This window comes from Natator depressus, chromosome 1 (genome assembly GCF_965152275.1).
Source record: "Natator depressus isolate rNatDep1 chromosome 1, rNatDep2.hap1, whole genome shotgun sequence".
In the NCBI taxonomy this organism is placed as follows: Eukaryota; Metazoa; Chordata; order Testudines; family Cheloniidae; genus Natator; species Natator depressus.
The window spans coordinates 266,463,845-266,490,520 of record NC_134234.1 but is presented as its reverse complement, the minus strand read 5'-3'; the positions used below and the strand labels follow the sequence as shown (position 1 = coordinate 266,490,520).

General features: G+C 41.9%; 1 protein-coding gene across 3 annotated transcripts in view; it reads right to left on the bottom strand.

The window, feature by feature from the left end:
• Positions 1–26,676, bottom strand: part of TMCC3 (transmembrane and coiled-coil domain family 3) — a 230,458-nt gene that overhangs the window by 116,901 nt on the left and 86,881 nt on the right. The window contains exon 2 of one of the 3 annotated variants that reach the window (XM_074941901.1): positions 692–794. The exons of the other annotated variants lie outside the window; for them this stretch is intronic. Within the exon in view, the coding sequence (XP_074798002.1) occupies positions 692–694 (3 nt within the window). The 5' untranslated portion in view covers positions 695–794. The remainder of the gene's footprint in view (positions 1–691; positions 795–26,676) is intronic. 3 annotated transcript variants of the gene reach the window in all.

Sequence of the window (26,676 nt, the reverse complement as noted above, 5' to 3'; positions counted from 1 at the left end):
GTACTGCCTAAGTGCTCACTGACAATGAACAATGTTTGATGTTTTGAGAAAGCTAAAATACTTGATTGTTCATTATGGGCCTGACCCTGTCCAGTTCTTAGGGTCCTCAGCTCTCATTAACTTCAGTGATTTGACCTTGCAGGATCAAGCTCCTAGATAACGTAAAAACAATTAGGCACAATTATCAGTGCAACTGCATATGTTCCTTCCTAGCACTCCTGCTCATTCTGGGCCTACAGCAATTGGATAGTAACATATTATATTAAAAAAAACACTTAGCAAATTCATTAGTGTCAGTCCAAGTTAATTGGGGTATCAGCACAGTGCAATGTTAGGCCTTAATTAAAAATATGCCAAATGAATCTAGGACCTTGAAATATCATTACATAATAGGCATGCACTTTGGGTACAGATTAGTTGTATATTGTTTTCTTTTTCTTGCTCTTCAGTCATTAAACAGACTGCCTCGTTTACAGCAGTTTATATGATAATTGCTCATTTCAATAACACCAAGTAGATACTGGAAAACATCTTCATCAAAAGGGATGGAGATTACTCCTTGTGCATTTAGGAGAGGAATATGCTTTAGGACATAGTAAGTCAGGGGTCATAACACAATCATGGCTCAATGGATGCTGTCATGATCTTTTAGGGACTTTAGGGACTTCTTTAACTTGGACTCAAGACTCACCATTTGGTGCTCAGTATCAGACTATTCCAGCGTAGTTCTTTCTCTGAGAAAAACAGAAGTTCCTGTCTTATTCTTTCTGTGAGAAATCATGGGTCTCCAGTTCCTAGTGAATAAATGTCCACATCACAAAAAACAACCACCGTTAAGTGTCATTCATTTTCAACCTTGTTAGTGAGGCCAAGACTGGACACGCACAGATATTTGTCTTCTCCATGTCAAGGTGGAGATCCTGGCGAAGCAACATGCACTGCAGCTATACACAGTGTACCCATTCCAGCTGATCAATCTACTGTATCTAGCCTCCCGACAGCATATGGGTTTTATATAACAAACATTAGGAAACATCACTTCTACCACTAAAGAATCAGAAGAACTCCACTCCTTCACCCTTCGGTTTAGGCCACATCCTGAGCTGAATACTCTATCTAGACACTTAAATGGCCCCATCACTGTGCTATCTGAACAGCTTCTAAGAGCTAATGACAGTATCCTCATGATACCCTGTGCAGAAAGGTGGTGGTATTATTCCCATTCTATACTCTTTACTTTACCAATGTCCCACAGAGAGTCTGTGGCAGAGTTGGATAATGAGCCAACATATCCTGAATCCCCATCCAATACCTTAACCACCAGAGCAGCCTTTCTCCCTCTCCTATTCCCCACACATCCAAGCTTTTGTTTGCACTACTATTGCAATCTCTCCTTCCAGCTTTTCCACCAAATTTCAGTGTACAATTTGGTCATCTCTTGCCTTAACTCAAATGCCCATGTGTGCACAGGCGCCGACTTCTACAGGCGCCGGTGGGTGCTTGACCCCCCTCTGCCCCCAGCCCCGCGCCCTCCTGCCCCCATTTCAACCCCTTCCCCAAATCCCAGCCCCGGCCCCGCCTCCTCCCCTGAGCGCACCACGTTCCCCGCTCCTCCCTCCCGGAGCTTGCTAAAGCTGTTTGGCGGCGGCAAGCACTGGGAGGTAGGCGGAGGAGCGGGGACACGGCGCGCTCAGGGGAGGAGGAGGTGAAGTGGGGCGGGGAGCTTGGCTGCCGGTGGGTGCAGAGCACCCACTCATTTTTCCCCACGGGTGCTCCAGCCCCAGAGCACCCACGGAGTCGGCGCCTATGCGTGTGTGTGATGAGCACCTGATAAGAACCTAACTAGGTTCTAAATAGCTAAATATTGGACCCTACTCTTCTAAGGACTCCTTGACTCTGACCTCAAACCCACTCAGCAGACTGCTGCTAAAACCATCATGTCACTGCTGCTACTTTCATCATATCACTCCCCTTTCTTTAAGAATTTCACTAACACTTGTCTTCTGCTTCCAACTCATTGCATTGCCTTCTAGACTCTTCACCACCCAGTTCTAGACTACACTGATCCAATTTCTTCCCAGCTCCCACTTGCTCCCTTCCCTCTGACAACTCCCCATGCCCATCTACTCCCACTGTATCCTTTTCCCACTCTTGTTTCTCCTGTGTTCTCATTCCTGGTACATGCTCCCTAAAGCAGTGCACCAAGCATCCAGCCCTTCCTCTTTCAAATCTCCCCCCAAAGTCCACTTCTTCCATAAATAGTTCCACTAATGGTTACCCTCCTGATCGCCTTCATGTCTGAGTTCTCCCTCTCCTGGGTGCTCGTCCCAATTCCTTGATAATCTACTTCCAATCAGTGGGTGTGTGTCAGCAACAGTGGATGAATGAAATAACTTGGCTCCTGCTGTTAACTGAATCAGCATCCCAGCAAATTAACTAGCAATGGCACAGTCCACTCGTGGTAGACACACAACCCCAGGACAGGACAGGACTCGTCTGGGACTTGGGACCCCTGGTCTCTCCAAACATAATCTTAGGGCTAGTCTACACTAGAAGCACTACATTGGCACAGATGCACTGATGCAGCTGCACTGCATTAGCACATCTGGTGAAGACACCGTATGACAATGGGAGAGCTCTCTCGTCAGCATAAAATTACTCCACCTCCGCAAGAGGCGATGCCTTTGTCAGCAGGAGAGCGTCTCCCACCAACGTAGCGCTGTCCACACCGGCACTTAGGTCAGCGTAACTTGCATTGCTCGGGGCGGAGGCAGGCTTTTTCACACCCTGAGCGATGTAAGCTATATCGATATGAGCGGTAGTGTAGACCTGCCCTTACTCTCTCAGACTAGGTTGATTGTTTCTTGGATACCTACACCTATGCCTGTGTTGTTTGACTGCTCAGAGCTTAAACCATTTAATCATTTTGCCTAGTTTGCCCACTGAACTTGATATTAAGGGCTATGTTATGTTTACTACGGATGGACAGCCTGTACATTGCTGCACATGCCATGTCTTGTACGAGTAGTACCTCCTCTGTCACAGTGTGTCTCAATACAGCAGGTAATACCTGTTGATAAACAAAAAGTCTGATTAACAGAGAAAACAAAGAAAGTTCACGTCCTTTGTGGTTGGCAGTCAAATAGGCTTGGTTACGATAAGTACCTGGGACACCCATTATATTCACTTGGACTGTTTAAAATGTTTTTAAGCAGCTCCCTTACTGTGAGGGGCGTAGCAGGTTGAACAGCTGACTCAGAGTCAGCATGTTACACAGCAAGGCATGGCAGATGCTACTCACCCCTGAATCTGTTTGCTAGCAGAGCCCAAGTATGATTAACTGATGCCTTTAAAAGCAACAGGCTCCAAAGGTGTTGTCACTCAGCCTTAGACAACTTCCTCAGTACACAGGTATCACTGTGCTCTGAGAGCCTGTTCAGTAACTCACAGGGATGTGCCACAGTAAGCGGAATAAGTTAAGTACTGTTAACATAAATAACAAGAAAACAAATCTCAGTGTAAGGTTTCTCCTGAGTTTGTCTATTCGTAGGGTTTTCCTCACAGGACCCCCCTCACTCTCCAATCTCTAGTTCTCTGTACCTCACAGAGATGCTCCAACCATCTTATACCTGGGACAGAGCTAACAGGACCCACTTTCCAGCATGAGTCAGCACAAATAACTGCAGCTTCATGCTGGGTTCTAGCACCTGCCAACCTGTCACATTCACCAGGGAAGCCAACAGAATTTCTAGGGCTAAAGTTTTAGACTGGTATATGGATAACAGAACATCCAGTTATAAAAGCATGAATTAAAAATAATATTTAAGAACATTTAAAGTAGTTTGTCAGGGGTATAAGCCCTCAAGCTTCAGGAGGGCTAGGAAGAAACTTTCTCTGTGGGCACATTAATAACTGCCATCTGCAGGGTTTCTTACACCTTGCTGAAGAAGACAGGAAACTGGACTAGACGGACCACTGGTCTGATCCAACGTGGCAATTCCTGTGTGCCTTTATTTAAATTGCTGCACCCATTCATACCACATGTACTCTTAGAATGTAATTCAATATTAGTTAAATAATATTTAACTCAAAGGGAACTCCTCCCATATCACCTCTAAAAAGCCTGTTGACCTGGCTGAATGTGAGGGTATCAATGTGGAGCACAAAGATCTAACTACGGGAGAGAACAGCCACGCTGTCAGTAAATTAATCATTTAACACCTTTTCTTGCTAGAGTGCAGAGCTGACCATTGCTACACAGCACAAACAGTCACATAGGTTAAAGTGTAACAGCAACAAGCTTGACCCCTTGCATTGTCTCAATGATTAGCAGACCACCCCAATACACCCATGGCCTTGGTTTAACTAAGAAATGACTCATAGTTGTTTGGTGTGTCTACTTTCTCAACTCTGTCAATATGGCATGGGAAGACAGGTGGTCTCTCTCAAGTAGATCGATACCAGACTATTTAGGGTTGAAACCAATACCTTAAATTCCACCTAGAAAGCCAGGAGCAGTCAGTGCAGATAACAAAAAGTCAATGCAATATGCTTGCAGCAATACTGCACTTAATGGTGGACTGCCACAATCTGGGCTAGCATCAGTTTCTGAATGGATTTAAGATGCAATCCCAAACATAATGCATCACAATAATCTAGTCTCAAGATGACAAAGGCATGAATCATGCTAACAAGGTTTACATTGGAAAGGAAAGGTCACTGCCTCCTGGCAGATGCAAATGAAACAGGTCTCAAACACTGAAAGCTGATTATCCACAATAACTGTGAGCCTAATCAAAGTCTCAAGCTATGACCACGAGTAACAAGTGGTGGGCAAACACCCTCCCTCAGTCAGAGGGGCAGAGATATGTTCATATCTTCTGGTTTCTTTTCCTAACTCTGTATTATCTAGACAGAGATGCAGCTGGCTTGCTGTCATCCATGCCCCACCTCAGACACTGAAAGAGGTGCTCAACTGCACCAGCCAAGCTGTAAGAGACAGAAACATACAAAATGCCATGCATTTGGAAGACACTGAAGCCCACTAACAAGCACTCCTTGCTTATCAAACAGCCTCATATATACTTTGCACTAGAAGACGGAACCCTGCTGAACTCCCTATGACAGTCCCATTGGTGAAGAGGAGCAATTGCTCAACACTACCCTCTGGGATCTCCCATGAGCTAGGAATGAAGCCACTTGCAAGCAAACTCATCCATTCCTCAAGGTGCATCGGTGTGTCACTAGCACTCCATGACCATCAGTACTGAAGGCAGCTGACAGCTCTACTAACATCAACATGGTGCTTGATCTTTGTCCATCATTAGGAGGAAATCATCAGTCAGTGCGACTAGCACAGTCTCTGCATCATACCCAGGTTGGTACACAGATTAGCACGAGTCAAGGAAATTGGAGGCATGTGGATACTGTGAGTTATCTGATCACAGCCATTTCAATAATCTTAACCCCAAAACTATATTTAACACAGAATGATAGTAGGCCAGATTGTCAATGCCAAATGATAGCTTTTAGGGCCTAGGCCACACCAAGTGAAGCCAGAAGCTTGCCTTTCTTCAGGTAGATGCTGCGACTCTCCATTAGTACTGGTCCCAGCATTTCTACATTAGTGTCCACCAGCCAGGAAAGCATGAGTCCGGAGTACAGGTTCTGGCAAAAAATTCCTCCAACACCGCCACAACCTATCTAGCTAAAATTCAAAGAGAGAATATGTAGCATCTGTTCCTTGCATGACACATACTCTGCCTCCATGGACACAGACTGTTCAATCAAATCCAAGCTATTTTCTCCTCAAAATGACTAGCAAGATCCTCACAATGGAAGGAACTCTCAGTGGCCACCACGTATACAGCCAGTATGAAACAGGCTGTCAGACACTCAGAAGAAATCAGCTGGTTATTGAGATTATGTGGATGCTATGGTGAAAGCAAAGAACCTCTTTGTCACGGCTGAGGCTGGTTAAGTCATGCTTAGTGAATGAACCTGGAATTGGGCCTAATGGGTAAGGTCAGAGAGCCAAGGGTCAGAGCCAGAATCAGAAACCATACCAACGGTCAGAGCCAGAGTCGGAAGCCAGGATCAGAGATGGATTGAGAAACCAGGAACCAAAGCAAGATGAAGGAGCAGGGTGTGTCATAGCAGACTGCTGAGGATCCACTTAGTTGCATAGACAACTTCCTAGTGTTCTTACCAGGCTTAGGTAGTGCACCTGGGCCACGCAGGCACCTTGGGAGCATGGCCAATCAGGCCCTCTGTATGAGGCACATCCTGTGGTGCTTGGGTCCACAAGGCTCACAGCCAATTGCTGCTGTGCCACAGATATCAGGCGGTGGTGTAGATGTAATAGTTGCTCAGGTTCTAGTCCTGTGGATCCTCACACTCTCCTTTGCCGCAGCATAAGAGTTTAAACATCTTCATGCTGCAATCAGCCAGCATCACACAAAGTTCTACCATCAGCACCCTATTCGTCTGACTGAAGGTTGAAAAATAAATCAGCATAATGCATAGTAATCCCCTAACCCAGGATAGTGGTATACAATTTAGAGAAGCATAGCAACAGACAGACAAACTCAACGCAGGTGGAAGCGGGCAAGGGATTCAAGTGGAGCAAGACAGTGAAGCCAACTGGATTGCAAGAAAGCTGATTTTGCCCCAGGAAACTGAAAGGCACGTGTTTAAACACACATCACTGAAAACTATGATCAGGAGATGCTCGGTGGCATTTCCTGGAAAAAGTCTATGGTTTCCCAAAGATCAGAGAAGCTAAATACTATTTTAAGAAAAATGAATCTATACTTATATTTAATGAGTAAACAAGTTTCTACAGCTGGTTTTTCTTCTCCTTTACTGTAAATGGGCAGCTGTACAAGTAACTAGAGATAGTAAAGCTGGCTTGATAAACATTTCTGTTCTGTCCTTTTGGCAGTCTCCTTTTTTTTTTTTTTTTTTTTTTTAAGTCATACAGGTTTTCATTCTAGCAAGCAACTGCATTAGCATTTCATGGCCTTACTCAAGTGTGTAAAAGATAGTAGCTTTATTAGTGCTATTAATTTCACATATTTGCTGCTGTAAGAGATTCACTCTTGGGTAAGGCAGGCAGCGATTGCTGCAGCTAGATGCTTAAGCAGCACTCAAGAGTTTTCCAACCCCATTTTCTCAGACTGAATTTTTATCCTTTCAATTTTTCTTATTTCTTCTTACCTCCAGCTGCTGCTATCATAGAAGACATTTTCCCTTCTGATAGGAGGATACAGAATGTCAGTGCCAGTCTACAAATGGCTTGTCATCTTCCCTAGCAAAGTGAACTCATGCCTTGAACAATGGATGTTGCTGACAATGCAATTTTATAAATGCCACTAAAGTTCCTTCTGAAAAGTAGTTACTGGGCACGAACACTTAACATATGTACTGACACCTGGAAAAAGTCAGAGTGTGTGTGTGTGTGTTGGGAAGATCAACTGACTTATGGCACCCAAAAAAAGATCATCAAAAGTAATTGCCAAATAATTATAATGAAATTAAAATTTCACTTCTACAGCATCTCTTAGCAGAGAATATCATAGCTATTTGCAAATATCAATTAATTAAGCCTCATACTCCTGAGAGTTAGGCAAAAATTAGCTGACTAACTTGTTTAAATAATACAGGGATGCATGCTATAGAAAAATCTAAGTACTGATGTATTATTATTGAAATCTCAGGGTGCTAATGTTAAAGAATAATTAATATTAATTGCAGACTTTCCACTATCATTCCTAGATATGTTTCAGCATTCTTCTTCCCTAGTTTCTGTCTCCTAACAAAACTGTTCCAGATTATTTTGCCCTAGACCTTGCATTTTTCCAGGATGAATATCATTTTGTTATTTTCTGATGATGTTCCTAATCCCTCTAGTAAATTAAGTGACATGCTCAAGGTGATATAGGAAGTCAGTTTTCAAAATTGGAGCTGGAACCCAGAATTTGTGTTTTCTAGTTCTGTGCTCCATCCACTGCACCATTTTTTAAACTCAACTCTAAAAACCACTCAACTTTGTCCACTTTTTGGGTTCTTAAGCATACACATGAGAACTGTGAATTAGGGAGAAGTAACTAATTTTGCCCTAATTATGTTCCTGTTTATCTTGAGCATTTAAATGGACAAACTGTTTCTGTCATAGATAGAGCTGAGATCAGTCCTGCAAAGCTTCATGTGAGGAAGTACCCATCACTTCAAAGGGAGTCCCTCATCAGGAAGGCTTTCAGAATCAGTGTCTAAATCTTCATATGTCTGGACTGCTTCTTTTCCAATTGTCCTGGGTTTTTTACATGTTTAGTAACAGATATCAGTCTTGTTTTTTGTTTTATGTTTTAGAAATGTGAGCAGAATTAATTACTCTATAATGACAACTGGAGAAAAGATTAATAGGAATTTTAAATAGAATTCAAACCTTCATGGGATTTGAAGAATCCCTTTGAAACATGAAGAAGCCACTTATCTACTAAACTACACAGTCTTTTGTTTAATACTTATTGGAATTCTGAGATATTACAGCCACTACAGGGCTACCGTATTTTGCTATTAATACAGAAGTATATTGAGAATGATGCAAAACATGAGCTGTCAAGTTCAAACACAGTGCATGTCTAGATCAGATCCAGCTCCTTAGTCAGGAAATTAGTCTGAATGCTATTTCACTCCACTTGCATAATGACTGAGTATCTGGCTTCTATGCAGTGGAGAGCAAAGTAGTTGGGAAAATGTCATTCAACCACCTGCCTGCCAGAGGGCCCATAAGCAAGGCAGTGGTTTAGTACTTCTTCCATATCTCCCAGCCTATGGAGTGGAATAATGACCACAATCCCTCAGAGCTAGGGATTGTACACTGGATCCACATAAATGTGGGTTTTCAGCCTCTCTCCTGGCCCTCCTCCACAGTGGCTTTCTACACCAGACTATGCAGGACAAGCATGGAGACCCTCTCCATGGCACATAGGTAGGGTGCAGGCAAGCCCAGACAGCAGACCTCAGGAAGGCCTGTCTGAAGGGCTCCAATGGGCTCGTGCGGGAGGATATTGTGATCTTGTATGGAGAACATTTCCTGGTGACGGTATTAAGCACTGACAGTACAGTGAGAAAATACATATGAATAATCTTTAACCAAAATAACGTCCCCAAAGTAACTGAACATGTTTCAGCAGTGAGGTAAACACACTGGCAAAATTCATCCTTAATGTAAGTGCATGGAAATTAATGTAGCTACACATGGCATACACTTGGTCTTTTATCAGCTAGGTTAGAGTGTTTGCTTCACTTGCTCTATCTATTTAAAGAAACTATCAGCTTGATAAGGAAGGACCCAATCCAAAGCTCACTGAAGTCAATGGGAGTTTTTCCATTAACTTCAGGGGTTTTTTGGTCGGGTTCTAAATCCCAATAATAATGAGAGAAATTTAATAGTAGTATATTAGCCACCAGATAGCTTCCATATTTTTCAGCAAATGCAATGAAAATATATCAAGGACAACTAAGAAAAACAATCATTTGAGAATTAAAATTCAGAGATTCTTCCTAAATTTAAACTGAGATCTATTTACATGTTAAGAGTCAAACTGGTAAAACCTGATTGATTATTGGCCTGATTCTGTTGTCATGCCCATTTTACACTGGTGTAACACCACTGGCTTAAACACTTACTCCTGATTCACACCAGGGAGACTGTAAGGAGACTCAGGCCCTTGCGTTTGCTTTATTCATCCAAAAACTGAGAAGAACAATAATTTCCCAACAATTTAGCTGTAAGATGCTCAACAAATGGAGCACCTATTAAAATACCACTCCCCTTTGTATGCAATAGGGGATAACATTTTCAAAAGCACTAAGCGATTTAGGAGGCTACGCCCTATTTTCAAAAGTGATTTATGCACTTAGGAGTCTAACTCCCATTGACTTTCAATATAACTTAGGCTCCTAAGTCACTTTGGACAATGGGACTTAGGAGCTTTTGAATATTTTACCTTGGGTCTACATAGAAACACAGAAATTACCAGAAAGAACATGTTACCTGACCCCACTACAGGATCTGCAAGTCCGCAACTGTCCCCAACTCGACTAAACTAGCTCTGAAATGTCTGTCTTCATCAGAATTGCTCTGGGCACTGAGGTGCCCATGCCATGTTTGCCCCAGGCCCTCCGATCCTGTGCCTGCGACATGCCCAAATTGAGTAGGAAAGGGAGGATCCTACTCTCTCTGTTTCAGGTATTTCTACTTAAATAGCTTTTAACCAGCATCTGTATGGTTCTACAATGACAGTCCTAAACAGTTATTTTATATCCAGAGTTCTGCCTGTTGATGAAATCAGAAACAAGTTATGTAAAACTGAGCAACGTCATACCCACAAATAGACAACCAATAAGCCGAACACAATGACGACAGTGTAACATTGGTTCTAATTACAGACAGACAGTAGCAGAGCTGAAGGGCTAGAATGCGAAGCAAAGAGCAGATTTCTGGAATGAGCCAGGAACAAGATGTACTTGTAAAGCTAATACTTTGTGGGATGCCACTGTGAAGACGGTTTCACCATCTCGATCTCATACTCAGAGACAAGGAGAGAGCTTCTTTAAATCATTAGTGAAATTGCAGCATATCATTATTTGAAAAGCTCTTCATGGCAGCATTTGTGCTAAAGTACCTACTAAAGAAGCTGTATTCATAGCTTCCATAGCTCATCAAGCCCGAGGAGATTATACCACAGTGTTAGACCCCCCACTTAAACAAGTGTTGGATTTGCTGCAATGGAGCCCCGGTCAAAAAGCTCTCAGCAAACCCTCTTCTCCTGCCCACATTGGGTATCACTGCTGCTGGGAGCCTCTAGCTGACTCCTTCTTTGTGTACTGTCTCCCGGCTGCCCCACTCCCATGCCGTTTGTCTCCAACTGGGGCAGAGCTTCAGCTGGTACACGTCGTCATAACTCCACTGGCTTCAATGGAGCTAGGTCATTTACCACTGGTGCAGAGTATGGGAGCCAGCAAGCAAAGAGCAAAAGCCAGCAGGTGCCCTCCTCCCCACTAAATCATCTCAGAACGGGGGAGCACAAGAGATACAGGAAGAGTCCAGGGGTGGAAGGAGGACTGTGAGGAGGGCATGAGAATAGAAACAGGAGACACAGCAATAGGAGATGACAGAAGCAGAGAAAAATGTGGAGTGGGGACAAGAAAAGGGAGACCACAAGGCAGGGGACTAAACCACACAAACAAAAGCCGAAGGGCAGTAAGGGTTGCCACCTGCCCAGGTTTTCCCAGGATTGTCTGTTTTTTGAGGGAACTGTCCTGGGAAACCTATAAGGATGCGCAGTACACACTGCCACATGTCCAGTGTTCTGGGCTCAGCACCTTCCTGGATAGCCTGGGGTTTTGTACCTCAGAGGTGGCCACCCTAAAGGACAGATACGGAACCACTGGGGCTTTGACAGCAGAGCATGTGGTGGGTTTGAGGGAAAGCCAAGAGATGAAAGATCAGCTTCACTGATGGCTTGAAAGTAAACATTTATGATAGACGGTACTTGGCTACTCCCTTGCCTTGCACGGGGGAGGGCACAAGGAGCAGCCCAGCAGATGGTCACAATTAGTCTCTGCCCACCCTGGTGGGCATATTCTGCTCCCCCTCTCTGCCCCCAGCTGGTGGGGAAGCAGCAGAAAAGTGCGCGCCCCCCCACACACACACATATTGGCTGCTCATGCAGAGGGGTGTGGAGGGGTGTATGCAGTACCTCTTCTGGCTCCAGAGCAGACACCCTCCAACAGGCACACACTATTTACTTGCTTGTCATCTGGCTAGCTGCAGCCCTACCCCCGCCTCCCATGCCAATTGCTAGTCAGGAGCAGGAGTAATCTGTCTGCCCAACATGGGGTGTGCATGCGTAAGTATGTGGGGTTATGCCCCCTGTGTCCTAACCCTGCTCTGGAACACCCCTTTGTGGTTCAGGTCTGGGGGAAACCTGCAGAGCACTTTCCTCTGGGTTCAGAAAGGAGCCACAATCAGCACAAAACAGAGCCTTAAATTCCTGCATCCCCATCCAGTGGCTGTGGCTTCACAGCGTGGGTCTAATGTGCAGTTCAGAAACTGACCCCTGGGTTCTATCTCCTACGCGCACACACACAGAGTTAATATTTCCTGGGAAAGCAGGTTTTTGCCAGACACTGCGGGGTATGGCAAAATGGGCTGCATCAGTCAAAATGACTGAACTGCTCATCTGAATAAAGGAAATAGCATTGCTGTGTGTTATTTACCCAACAACATTTTAGCAATGCTCAAGTAGTCATTTCCTAATGTCTCTATTGACCAAAACCCAGCACTCCCTAAAGATCTAATCCTGTTGTTATCATATGCCAGTTTTTTCCAACCAGAGAAAGTGATTGATTACAATTAGAACTACTCATTAATATTCAAAAATAGATAAATAATGAATAAATGACAGTCTCCCCGCTTCTCCCACTAAAGCTTGAACAATGCCTGCTGGTTCTCTCTGCATCCTGCCCAATATGCCCTTTTCCCCAGCATATGAAAGAACTATACTGTGTCTAAAATAACACGTTTGAATTCTGCCTGCAGTGGAATATTGCTGCTCTGATAGCCCAGAGAGCAGTGAATGACACCCCTTATTAAGAACATTTTTCTTACAGAAAGTCTTATTTTTGGACTTTCAATGGCCAGGCACAATCTCCATTTTGGACTCAGTCCTGTAAATCCTGCATCTTGGCGGGGGTTAGACTAGATGACCCTTGTGGTACCTTCTAGCCCGATGTTCTATGATTCCAAATGCTTGTCAACCTGTGCTTCTGGACTCACATGAGTAGTCCCCCTGTGTTCCATGAGATTATCCATGCAAGCAAAATTACTCACATGTTTTATAAGATATGCCTACTCACTATGTCACTTTGTCCCCATCCAGTGTTAAGAGATTTATGAGCCTGCTACAGCCATGGGTAAAAAAGCTCAGGCAGTTGCAGCTCATGTATTAAGATCCAGAAGTCCCAGGGCCAAGTTGGTTGGTGTCACCTTAAGTATTTTCAGAATTTCTCTCTTGAACACACTATCAATAGTTAATACATAAAATATATTTAAAAATGAAAAATCAGCCAAACCAAATTTCATCTTGTCATCAAAAGTTTTGAGGAAATGTTCAATTAAGCATGTTTGTTTTCTGACCAGGAAGAACATACGAATGGCCCCACTGGGTCAGACCAATGGTCCATCTAGCCCAGTATCCTGCCTTCCAACTGTGGCCAATGTCAAGTGCTTCAGAAGGAATGAACAGAACAGGTAATCATCAAGTGATCCATCCCCTGTCGTCCAGTCCCAGCACCTGGCAGTCAGAGGCTTTGGGACACCCAGAGCATGGGATTGTATCCCTGACCATTTTGGCTAATAGCCGTTGATGGACCTATCCTCTATCAACCTATCTAACTCTTTTTGACACCACTTATATTTTTGGCCTTCACAACATCCCCTGGCAATCAGTTCCACAGGTTGACTGTGCGTTGTGTGAGGAAGTACTTCCTTGTGTTTGTTTTAAACATGATACCTATTAATTTCATTGGGTGACCCCTGGTTCTTGTGTTACGTGAAGGGGTAAATCACACTTCCCTATTCATTTTTCTCCACACCATTTATGATGATTTCATAGACCTCTGTCATAGCCCTCCCCCCGCCCCATTCATCTCTTTTCCAAGCTGAACAGTCCCAGTCTTTTTAATCTCTCCTCGTAGGGAAGCTGTTCCAGTCCTTTAATCATTTTTGTTGCTCTTCTCTGCACCTTTTCCATTTTTAATAGATCTTTTTTGAGACAGAGCAATCAGAACTGCATTCAGTAATCAAGGTGCGGGCATACTATGGATTTATATTGTGGCATTATGATAGTTTCTGTTTTATTATCTATCCCTTTCCTAGTGGTTCCTAACTTTGTTAGCTTTTTTGACTGTCGCTGCTCATTGAGCGGATGTTTTCAGAGAACTATCCACAATGACTCCCAGATCTCTTTCACGCGTAGTAACATCTTATTTAGATCCCATCATTTTGTATGTGTAGTTGGGATTATGTTTTCCAATATGCATTACTTTCTGTTTATCAACACTAAATACCTGCCATTTTACTGTCCAGTCACCCAGTTTGGGGAGATTCTTTTGAACTCTTTGCAGTATGTTTTGCATTTAACTATCTTGAGTAATTTTGTACCATCTGCAAACTTTTCCACCCCACAGTTTACCCATTTTTCCAGATCATTTATGAATATGTTGAACAGCACAGGTCCCAGTACAGATCTTTGGTCAACCCCACTATTTGCTTCTTTCTACTGTGAAAATTGACTGTTAATTCTACCCTTTATTTCCTATCTTTTAACCAGTTACTGATCCATGAGAGGACTTTTCCTTTATCCCCTTACTGCCTACTTTGCTTTAGAGCCTTTGGTGAGGGACCTTGTCGAACACTTTCTGAAAATCCAAGTACAGTATATCCATTTTATGATGCTATATACTGTGGAAGCTGGCCATCTACACTAATATGGTTGCCACTTTTACAAAAGTGTGATAAAACTTGTACAAACTATGCCTTGTAAGGTATCACTGGAAAAGTTATAATCTGCTGTGTATTATTATCTAGTTATAAGGTGTATTTCAATGTTGTGTATGGAGTTATGAAATTTTTCTATGTGGTTGTAACTCAAACCAATTGTGAGTCTGGGAAACGCCCACAGGTTAGCTCTTCCAGAGTAACAAAAGATCTATAAACAAACCCTCCTGCTTGTCAGTCACAGATACACCTCCTACATCACTTCCACACAGACGAGGCAGGCAAAGATTTGCAATTCAAATGAAGGGCTGGTGGAAGAGCACGTAGACTTTGGAGCTGTGTAACCCAGCATGTAGCCAATGAAGGCCTAACTCCATGGCACAGCCAGGATTTTTCCAGAAAAGGGGTCAACATATAAAAGGCAAGAACAAAGGCCCCTGATTACCTCTTTCCTACCTCATCTCTGGAATGATGACCTTTCACAAGGAAAATTCTGAACAAAGGTCTGAGGTCCCCAATACTATTTGGGCAAATCCAGAGAGACTGATAAAAAACTAGCAGATATAACATCCCTGCTAGCATTTTGGATATACAAGCTTTCATTCACCTATTTACCTGTTTTAAACCTCTGAATAACTCTCATTTCTTTCTTAGCTAATAAACTATAGTTAGTTATTGAAGTAACTGGCTGGCAGCCTTGTCTTTGGTGAGATTATGAGCATCTGGTGACCTGGGGTGAGTGAGTGATCCTTTGAGATTGGGAGTAACCTAATCATAGGTGCTGGAACTAGGGGTGCTGCCGCAACCCTGGTTTAAAGTCGTTTACATTATATCCAGGGTTTACAGTTTGGTTCAATGGCTCTCAGCACCCCCACTACAAAAATTGTTCCAGCACCCCTGAACCTAATGTGTAGTGATTTCTGGTTTTAATAACCTTTCATCACAGTAGTCCAGTTGGTCTGGGTGGTAAATGAGACTGGAGTGCTAAAGGGAGTGTCAGTGGCTTTATGGTGAGCAAGTAAAGTGACCCAGGATCACACAAATATTGTTCGCTTGGTTAAATCTAACTATAGAATATACCACCAGTTTGGGAGTGGTTGTCCAGTTTGGACCTAATACTGGCATTCACAGTTGCGATCTCCATTAGACCTCCGTGACACACTTCACCACCCTTCTCCACATGTTCATTGACACTCTCAAAGAATTCTAGTAGATTGTTGAAGCATGATTTCCCTTTACAAAAGCCACGTTGACTCTTCCCCAAACTGTGTTCATCTTTGTGTCTGATCATTCTGTTCTTTATTATAGTTTCAATCAATTTGCCTGGTACTGAAGTCAGGCTCATAAGTATGAAATTGTCAGGATTGACTCTGGAACCTTTTTAAAAAATCAGCTTCACATTAGCTATCCTCCAGCCATCTGGTACAGAAACTGATTAAAGTGTTACATACTCCAGTTAGTAGTTCTGCAGTTTCACATCTGAGTTCTTTCAGAACTCTTGGGTGAATCCCATCTGGTCCTGGGGACTTATTACTGTTTTTCAATTTGTTTCAAAACCTCCTCTAGTGATGCCTCAATCTGGGACAGTTCCTCAGATCTGTCACCTAAAGAAAATGGCTCAGGTGTGGGAATTTCCCTCACCTCCTCTGCAGTAAAGAGGATTCAAAGAAGTAATTTAGCTTCTCCTCAATGGCCTTGTCTTCCTTGAAAGATGGTCTTATAATTAAGGCACTGGACTGGAAGGCAGGAGAACCGAGTTCTATTCCTGGATTTGACGAAGACTTCCTGTAGGGCTTTGAGCTAGTCCCCTGCCATACTTTAGCTTCCCTAACTGTAAAATGGGCATTAACATACTTCTCCTCCTCACAAAGGCATTGTGAGGGTAAATGCACTAATTGTTTGTGGGACAATCAAATACTAAAGGTGATGAGCATCACAGAAAAACCTCTAAGTAATTAAATCAATAAACAAATGTTATTCTTTTGATTTATCTTACTCTATTTTCAAAGCCACATACTCCAGCATGACACCATTACCGTGTGTTATGAGGAAGAGTTCTGCATATGTAACCAATTTCAACATTCTCCCATGGTGATAACAAATTGATGCAAGTATAGAAGAACTCTCCCATTTGTCGTTATAGTCACATCCTTATTATTTATACCTATAAACACAGGGTTTAGACAGGAGATCAAATGGTCTTTAATGAAATTGTTTAAAGTACTGAAAAGCACTGGTAACAACAGATATTTTTCTCACTCATTTGCTTAATTCTGTTTCTTGCTAGCTATTAAATTATATATTTTTGTCAATACAAAAGTAAAAACATCAACACCCTTTAACTAATAGCACAAGGAAGAACTAGGGCTGTCGATTAATCACAGTTAACTCACGGGATCAACTCAAAAAAATTAATTGCAATTAAAAAAATTAATCATGATTAATTGCACTGTTAAACAATAGAATACCAATTGAAATTTATTAAATACTTTGGATGTTTTTCTGCATTTTCAAATATATTGATTTCTATTACAACACAGAATATAAAGTATACAGTGCTCACTTTATATTGTTATTTTTTATTAAAACATTTGCACTGTAAAAATGATAAAAGAAATACTATTTTTCAGTTCACCTCATAAACGTACTGTAGTGCAATCTCTTTATCCTGAAAGTTGAACTTACAAATGTAGATTTTTTTTTGTTACATAACTGCACTCAAAAACAAAACACTGTAAAACTTTAGAGCCTACAAGTCCACTCAGTCCTATTTCTTGTTCAACCAATCGCTAAAACAAACAAGTTTGTTTACATTTATGGGAGGTACTGCTCCCTGCTTCTTATTTATAATATGAGAAAGTGAGAACAGGCATTCGCATGGCACTTTTCTAGCTGGCGTTGCAAGGTATTTACGTGCCAGATATGCTAAACATTCACATCTCTCTTTATGCTTCGGCCACCATTTCAGAGGACATGCTTCCATGCTGGTGATGCTTGATAAAAAAATAATGCATTAATTAAATTTGTGACTGAACTCCTTGGGGGAGAATTGTATGTCTCCTGTTCTGTTTTACCCACATTCTGCCATGTATTATATGTTATAGCAGTCTCAGATGATTACCGAGCACATGTTCATTTTAAGAGCACTTTCACAGCAGATTTGACAAAACACGAAGAAGGTACCAACGTGAGATTTCTAAAAATAGCTACAGCACTCGACCCAAGATTTAAGAATCTGAAGTGCCTTCCAAAATCAGAGAGGGACAAGGTGCGGAGAATGCTTTCAGATGTTTTAAAAGGGCAACACTCCAATGCAGAAACTACAGAACCCGAACCAAAAGAAAATCAGTCTTCTGCTGGTGGCATCTGACTCAGATGATGAAAATGAACATGCATTGGTCCGCACTTCTTTGGATCGTTATTGAGCAGAACCCATCATCAGCATAGACACATGTCTTCTGGAATGGTGGTTGAAGCATGAAGGGACATATGAATCTTTAGTGCATCTGGCACGTAAATATCTCGTGATGCCAGCTACATCAGTGTCATGGGAAAGCCTGTTCTCACTTTCAGGCGACATTGTAAACAAGACGTGGGCAGCATTATCTCCTGCAAATAGTAACCAAACTTGTTTGCCTGAGCGATTGGCTGAAGTAGGGCTGAGTGGACTTGTAGGTTCTAAAGTTATACACTGTTTTATTTTTGAATGCAGTTATTGTTTGTACATAATTCGACATTTGTAAGCTCAACTTTCATTATAAAGAGATTGCACTACAGTACTTATATTAGGTTGTAATAAAAATAAATATAAAATGAGCACAGTACACTTTGTATTCTGTATTATAATTTAAATCAATATATTTGAAAATGTAGAAAACATCCAAAAATATTTAAATAAATGGTATTCTATTATTGTTTAATGGTGTGATTAATTGCACAATTAATCGTGATTAATTTTTTAATCGCTTGACAGCCCTACTGGGAACATAAACCTATAACATACTTAAATAAAAGGAAAAATGGAATAAGCTAGACAACTACATATACTCACTTTAAGGCATAACTAAATAAGGGCTTCGTTCAGGTTAACTTAATCACAGTACTTTGCATGTTTGTCAACACATGGTGCTAAATTCTGCTCTCAGCTTGCAAGCTCACTGAACAGAAGAGCATAAGAACGGCCATACTGGTCAGACCAAAGGTCCATCTAGCGCAGTATCCGGTCTTCCGACAGTGGCCAATGCCAGGTGCCCCAGAGGGAACGAACAGAACAGGTAATCATCAAGTGATCCATTCCCTATCACTCATTCACAGTTTCTGGCAAACAAAGGCTAGGGACACCATCCCTGCCCATCCTCGTTAATAGCCATTGATGGACCTATCCTCCATGGATTTATCTAGTTCTTTTTTGAACCCTGTTATAGTCTTGGCCTTCACAACATCCTCTGGCAAGAAGTTCCAAAGGTTGATTCTGCATTATGTGAAAAAATACTTCCTTTTGTTTGTTTTAAACCTACTGCCTATTAATTTCATTTGGTGGCCCCTAATTCTTGTGTTATGAGAAGGAGTAAATAACACTTCCTTATTTACTTTCTCCACAGCAGCCATGATTTTACAGAGCTCTATCTCTAGGAAATCAAATGGGTTTTATGTGTGAAATCCTGGCCTCACTGAAGTCAGTGGGAGTTTTGCCACTGACTTCAGTGGGACCAGGATTTCACTCCACATGTGTAACTGAAAGTAAGACTTGGCCCACAGAAATTTTGGGGCTATTTCATTCCCTTGATCCTAACTTCTCTTTCCTGTATTTGTATATATAAGTGAGCAAATTTAGCCTAAAAATGTTGCATGACAAGAAATACAGAACCCCATTACATTGTTTTTACAATCACTTCTCAGCATATAACAGCTCTTTTTAAGAGGTCTCTGGAGCTCTTATTTAAACAGATAACATTCTGCTACGTTGTAGGGCGGAAATGTACAGCAACAATAGTGATACTAGTGGGATTTATTGAAGAAACAAGAAAATAAACATCCTAATCTTCCTTTTTGTGGGGAAAACTATGCTAGATAAAAATAATTCATGACCCTCCTTTAACTGAAGACAGTCTTGGGCACATCCTGCTCTCACTCCACACACAGTGAATTTCCCACTGAAATTATCTCCTGGAAATATGAGCAGAGTCACATCTGGTGGAATAAGAATTCTTATTTATGGAAAGAGAACGTCCTGGCATAGTTCCTTCTTATTTCATATTTTGTAGCTCAAAGAATCACATGATCTTTTATTAACACAGAGCTGGTTTACAGTAAATGCACATGGTAACCCATAATAGCAGCTAACCCGTAACATCAGCAAACTCATTCACTTCAATTAATAAATGCTTCATATTCCTATGTATTTGCAGTGATGAAGGACATTAACTGAATATGAATGGACTGAAAGTATCAGGGACTATCAGGAAGAAAAGTGGCATTCCTCTGTTAAAATACTGGTTTATTTATTAAGCATGGAAATCATTTCCAAGCTGTTCAGAAACATCTGTCTAGAAAAACTTACTGAGATCTCAGAGTAGCAGCCGTGTTAGTCTATATCCGCAAAAAGAAAAGGAGTACTTGTGGCACCTTAGAGACTAACAAATTTATTTGAGCATAAGTACTCCTTTTCTTTTTACTGAGATCTGTATACAGATATATCCCAGGTCAAAATTGCTACTCTCTTGAAGAAGGACCCTTTGAAAGAGAATCTCACCATCAGAAGGTCTGATACATCTTTCATCTAGCTGAGGAGATAACAGCTAGCAGGGATAAACGTAATTTTGTGGAAGTGGATGACAACTTTTCAACAGTGAAACATGAAAACTTTATGGGAGAGGGAGGGACAGAGGGAATTGGAAGGAGAAAGCAGGATGGGGGGGTTGGGAGAGGAGGAATTAGCACTTAGGTAGCACTCTTCATCTATCTCAAAGTGCTTTACAAAATGATGAAGTGAGCTGTAGCTCACGAAAGCTTTGCTCAAATAAATTTGTTAGTCTCTAAGTTGCCACAAGTACTCCTTTTCTTTTTGCCAATACAGACTAACACAGCTGCTACTCTGAAACCTGTCAAAATGATGAGTATGTACCATCATGCCAATTGTACAGAGGGGGAAACCAAGGCCGAGAGAAGCACTTTACCCAAGGCCATCCAGAAAGTCTGTGGCAGAATTGGGATGAGAACCTACACCTCCAGATCATCAGGCCTTTGCTTTAGCCTCAAAGCCATCTCCTCCTAATACTTAAACAAAAAAATTACATTACAAATCAAAAGCAAAGTGGCAGAATTCACTTGTATGATACAGAGAATTTAATATTGACCCTACATCTCATGTGTACTTTTGTCTTGAGTTAAGACTTTGTCCCATTAGCTGCAGCAGTGGGTGTTTGCAAGACGTTAATACCAAAAATCCCCAGGCATCTAATTCTCTTGTCTGAAACTCCCACAACAAGATAATACAAATAGCTCAGCAGAGCCTTCAGGAGTCAATGCAAAGAGAACTTCTACACTGATAATAGGGGATATCTTCAGCAACTTGATGCCTTTGTAGAGGCTGACAGCGTTGAAATCTCTCCCTTTTACTATTGCCACTTCATAGATTTTCTGGTAAGTTTGATGGTATGTGGCTCACTCCATTTACACCTGTGTTTCTCTTGGACTCTATCTAAACCTCATAGACATTGGGATATTTGGATCAGGATGTGAAATCCCTAGCTAGCTATCTTACTTGCCTGAAGCAGACAGGAAAACATCAAGGCAAACTGTGTAGACACTTGTAAACTATCTGGGCTCCTAGCTATTTTGTTTGATTTTTTTCTTTACATTATTATAAATTACTTCAGTTTTATATTGCTGCAAAAAGGATGTCATAATGGATGGCGCCACCTTTTGGTGAAAATGTAGAAAGGGTCAGCATGTTCGCTAATTTGCAGAGTTGCAAATAAAGGGTATAACTGAGAAAATAATAGCAATTGGTTATTGTTTTTATTTGTATTGCATTAGCTCTGAGGCGTTCCAGTCACACTTGTGTTAGGTGCTGTACAAACTTGGAACGAAAAATGCAATTCTTCCAATTTTAGTTGTTTTCAGAGATATCATTTTATGTCTGGAATACCTAGTTATGCTAGGGCGGTTTTTTCAATATTTATGTTAACATTACAATTACCGACAACAACAAGTAAACAGCAATCTCTGCCTGTGGCACATAACAGTCTAGTCTCCTGTGGGCTGTACTACTTTGATCAATTTTTGGTTGTTGTGTTTACTGTGCAGGTGTTGGTAGCCTGTGATATACAGGAGGCCAGAGAGATGATCTGGTGGTCCCTTCTGGTCTTAAACTCTATGACTCCTATGTAGGTCAGTCAGCTTGGTAGTAATGTATCTCCCTCACCCACAACACTTTTGAAGACTCTCAATAGGGCCTCAGGGTTAGGCTGATCAGATCGCAAGGGTGAAAAATCAGGTGGGGGTAAAAGGTGACTGTATAAGACAAAACCCTGGTGCAGAGGCACATGGTCTCCATGCAAAGACCTCTTGCAGATCTTGAGGGATACACAGGGCTTGATCACCAAATCCCCTGCTTGTTTTACAGGGACAAACTCCCTTTCCTCTGATGGCACCATCTGGGGAAACCTTTGTGAGGGAAGGGTTAAGACAATGTTTTAATACATATATATGCTACAAGCTACTGCCAGGAGGCAATCCGATGCCCTCAGAAATCACTATGAAGTTTCTCCAAGGTTTCCAGTACAATATAGTCCAGCTTTCAGCCAAGGGGTATAATTAAGAATAATGGGTTAAACTGAGAAAATGAAAATTGAAGATGAATATCCAGGAATATTTCTAACAGACAAGTCCATTAAACTGTGAAACAGTTTCCTACAGCAACTGATGAAAGCTTCATTGCCTGATTTACAATTAGACTGGAAAAGAACCATAGAATATATCACGGGGAAATATCCCGGATTGTTAGAGATGAACAATATGACCCAACAGGTTTTTTTCCATCTCTAATTTACAGGGATTCAATTATTTTCTTACTTTACCTCTTAGTTTCATATATTCCAAAGCCAGACTGGTTAGTCCAACCGCCTGTATAGCACAGGCCATAGGACTTCCCCAAAACAATTCCTTTTCAACTAGAGCATATATATTCAAAAGCCTCCAATTTTGATTTAAAAATTGCCAGTGATGGGGAATCCACCACAACCCTGGGTAAATTGTTCCAGTGGGTAATTACCCTCACTGTTAGAAATGTACACCTATTTCCTGTCTGAATTGTCTAGCTTCAACTTCCAGCCACTGGCTCTTGTATAACTTTGCTAGCCTGAAGAGCCCATTATCAAATATTTGTTCCCCATATATGTGTACCTAAAGATAGAAATCAAGTCATATCTTAACCTTTTCTTTGTTAAGCTGCCACTATGAGGCATATTTTCTAATCCTTCAGTCATTTTTGTGGATCTTCTCTGAACACTCTCCAATTTATCAATCTCCTTCTTGAACTGTGGACACCAGAACTGGACACAATATTCCAGCAGTGGTCACACCAGTGCCAAATAAAGAGGCAAAATACCTTGTCTACTCCTACTTGAGATTCCCCTGTTTATGCATCCAAGGATCGCATTAGCTCTTTTGGCCACAATATAGTGCTAGGGACTCATTTTAATCTGATTATCCACCATGACCCCCAAATCTTTTTCAGATCACTTCTTCCTAGTATAGAGTCCCCCATCATGTATGTCTAGCTGCTCCAAGATATATACATTTAGCCCTATTAAAATGCATTTTTCCCTGTGCCCAGTTTACCAAACAATCCAAAGCACTCTGTATCACTGACCTGTCCTCTTCATTATTTACCATTCCCCTAATCTTTGTGTCATCTGCAAACTTTATGAAAGATGATTTTACATTCTCTTCTGGGTTACTGAAAAAATGTTACAAAGGAACGGGCCAACAACCAATCCCTGTGGGACCCCACTAGAAACACCTCCTCCCCCCGATTATTCTCTGCTTATAGTAACATTTTGCAACCTATTAGTTAGCCAGTTTTTAATCCATAATATGTGCCATGTTAATTTTGTATCATTCTATTTTTTTAATCAAAATGTCTCGCGGTACCAAGTCAAATGACTTACAGAAGTCTAAGTATATTATATCAACCCTGTTCAATATGTAATCTTATCAAAAAAAGATATCAAGTGAGCTTGAACTGTTTTCCACAAACCCATGTTTAACAGTCTGGCCTACCCGGTTATCTTTTAAAAAACTGATGCACAATATATTGGCCTGATCCAAAGCCAGTTGAAGTCAATGGAGAGACTCCCACTTCAAATGGGTTTCGGATCAGACCTTATATTTGGAAAAAGCACAAACTCCAGATTCTGCCTGTATCTATTACTAGTGTTTATCCTTTTTTGCCTAAAATCCCCGGAGATTTCTGCAGGCTTGATGCTGAAAAGCTATCCACAATTTGTTCCGAAGATCTTTCTTGGCACAGGAACACTAATTAATGTGTTAACAGCAGGATGATAATAGTCCTGGGTTTTCTGTAGCAAAGCAAAACAATACATAAATACAACACTGGCCTGCTCAAAGACATCAAAACCTACCAGTGCGTAAAGATGCAATTACCATGGAGCTGAATCTGACCCAGGAACTATACAAAAACAAAAGTTAACCAAATGTTACTTGAGCATTCCACCACAGAACATCCACGAAATAATGCAATCACACACTTTACCATTCCAAATTTGGCAAAATACCCAACAAGTTTGCTCAGATCTTGCATTTTATTATTTTCGATTTTTAAGAAAACATGAATCAGTATTGTTCCTCACATAAATTAGGGTGTTGTGCCAAAGCTTGTAAGTGCCCAAGGTAACAAAAGTGCAACTCAGGCCATTATATAAAATTGATTATAAAAGCAAGCCAAAGCTGGAAATAGAAAGAACAGTACGAACTGCATTGTTCACATTTAAAAAAACTGGCTTCAAGGCTTCTGGCAAACAGGGCTGGCGTAACAAGGAATGAAAAGATTCTAGAAATGTGAGGAAACTTTTATAGTTGAAATCACCAAAATGTGTTATGATTGGTTAATTTTAATGAGATGAGGTCACTACCCCAATTTGAACCATTTTTATCTGGGGAGCAGGGGGGTCACTAAAAGAGCAAAGGGAATGGCAGCATAGGTGGTCTGGAAGGGGCATGTTTCACCATCATGGCTGCTCCTCCCCCCACTCTCTCCTGGGACTCCATGGTCCACCATGACACCACTGAGCCTTCATCATCCTGATACTGAAAGTTGACCTACCCAGACTGAGCCAGAGAGAGGGAACCAAACCACACCCAATATCAACCAGCTTCAGCTAAATCCTGGACTTTAAAATGGAAATCTGAGGTTCCTGCAGTCACCCTCTCCTAGGGATGCCAATTTTGGTTGGACATATTCCTGGAGGTTTCATCACATGACATAATCTTTAATTAAAGATTAATCTTTAATTCCTGGAGACTCCAGAACAATGCTGGAGAGGTGGCAACTCTACCCTCTCCTTTGTGTGTCATTTCCTTCCCTGCCTTATTTCTCTTCTGGGCTTGTCTACATGGCACAGATTTGTAAAGTGCTCTAATGCATTGTGTTCCAACTGCTCTAGGTCCACAGGAATGAGGCTCTTTTTAGAGTATGCCAGCAGGATCTATACGCGGCAGTTAGAGTATAGCGCAAATCACAACCCTGTGGTGCACTTTGCTGTGCCGCGTAGACAAGCCCTCTGTCCCAACGTCCTCTTTTTTGTTGTATGTCTAACAGGAGCCTGGCTTCAGTGGCCAAATCGTCTCCACCCTTTGCAACATCACTGTGAGCTTGTGACCAGAATCCAAGCTAAAAGTGATGCCTTAAAACAGCCTGTAACCAGTAAAAGTTTGCCAGATCTCAGAGAGAGGCTGATGTGCTGTGCCAACAATTTTGTAGCAGCAAGGTTGCAACTGAGAGTGAACATCAGCGACAGGAGCTGCATTCTCAGTCTTTAGTATCCTTTTCTTTCTCTCGCGCTGCATGTCCTCTTTAAAAAAACCCAGGATCAGACTTCAACAACAACAGCTCAAAACCATCTAAACCCTGGGTGGCCAACCTGTGGCTCCGGAGCCACATGTGGCTCTTCAGAAGTATGCGTCTCCTTGCACAGGCTGCCACTTGATGGCTGGAGCTACAGGGGCCAACTTTCCAATGTGCTGGGGGGTGCTCACTGTTCAACTCCTGCTTCTGCCACAGGCCTTGCCCCCACTCCACCCCTTCCCACCCCCTCCCCTGATCCTGCCATGCCCTCGCTCCACCCACCCACCCCCGGCCCCCGAGCCTCCTGCATGCCACAAAACAGCTGACTGGGAGGCGTGGGGAGGGCTGTGGTGGGTGGGATGCGCTGGGAGAGGGCAGCTGATGGGGGAGCCACTGACGTATTACTGTGGCTCTTTGGCAATGTTCATTGGTAAATTCTGGCTCCTTCTCAGGCTCAGGTTGGCCACCCCTGATCTAAACCAACTTTCTCTTCTTCCCTAAAACGACAGTTAATACCTGCTAAAAACTGTCAAACTTTTTTCCCCCTTACACAAGACTCTATCCACTGAAAAGGAAAGCAATAAGGGATTGCATTAATATCTTACCCTTTCTTGGGTTCAAGATGGTTCCTTATGGTACAATACTGGTTTGAGCCAGATATAAAAGTTATACGCTATGTAAGTATTTCTGACACCAGTCTACCAATCATGATCAGTCACACCCTTACTATCATAATTCATAGATTTTGAAGGTCAGAATAATCCATTGCAAGCAACCAGTCCGATCTCCTACATAACATAGGCTGGAGAATTCACCCAGAAATTCTTGCAGTGAAGGGAATCATTCTTCCATACTAGTAAAGTGAACAAAATTGAACTCAGTAATTTACAGCTAAATTAAATCATTGGCTTGATTCTTGTTTACACTAAGGCTCCTCTACATCAATTTGATGGTTCCTTTAAATTGCCAGAGAGGTGTAAAAAGAGGCCTTAGTGTAAGTGAGAATCAGACCCCCTGT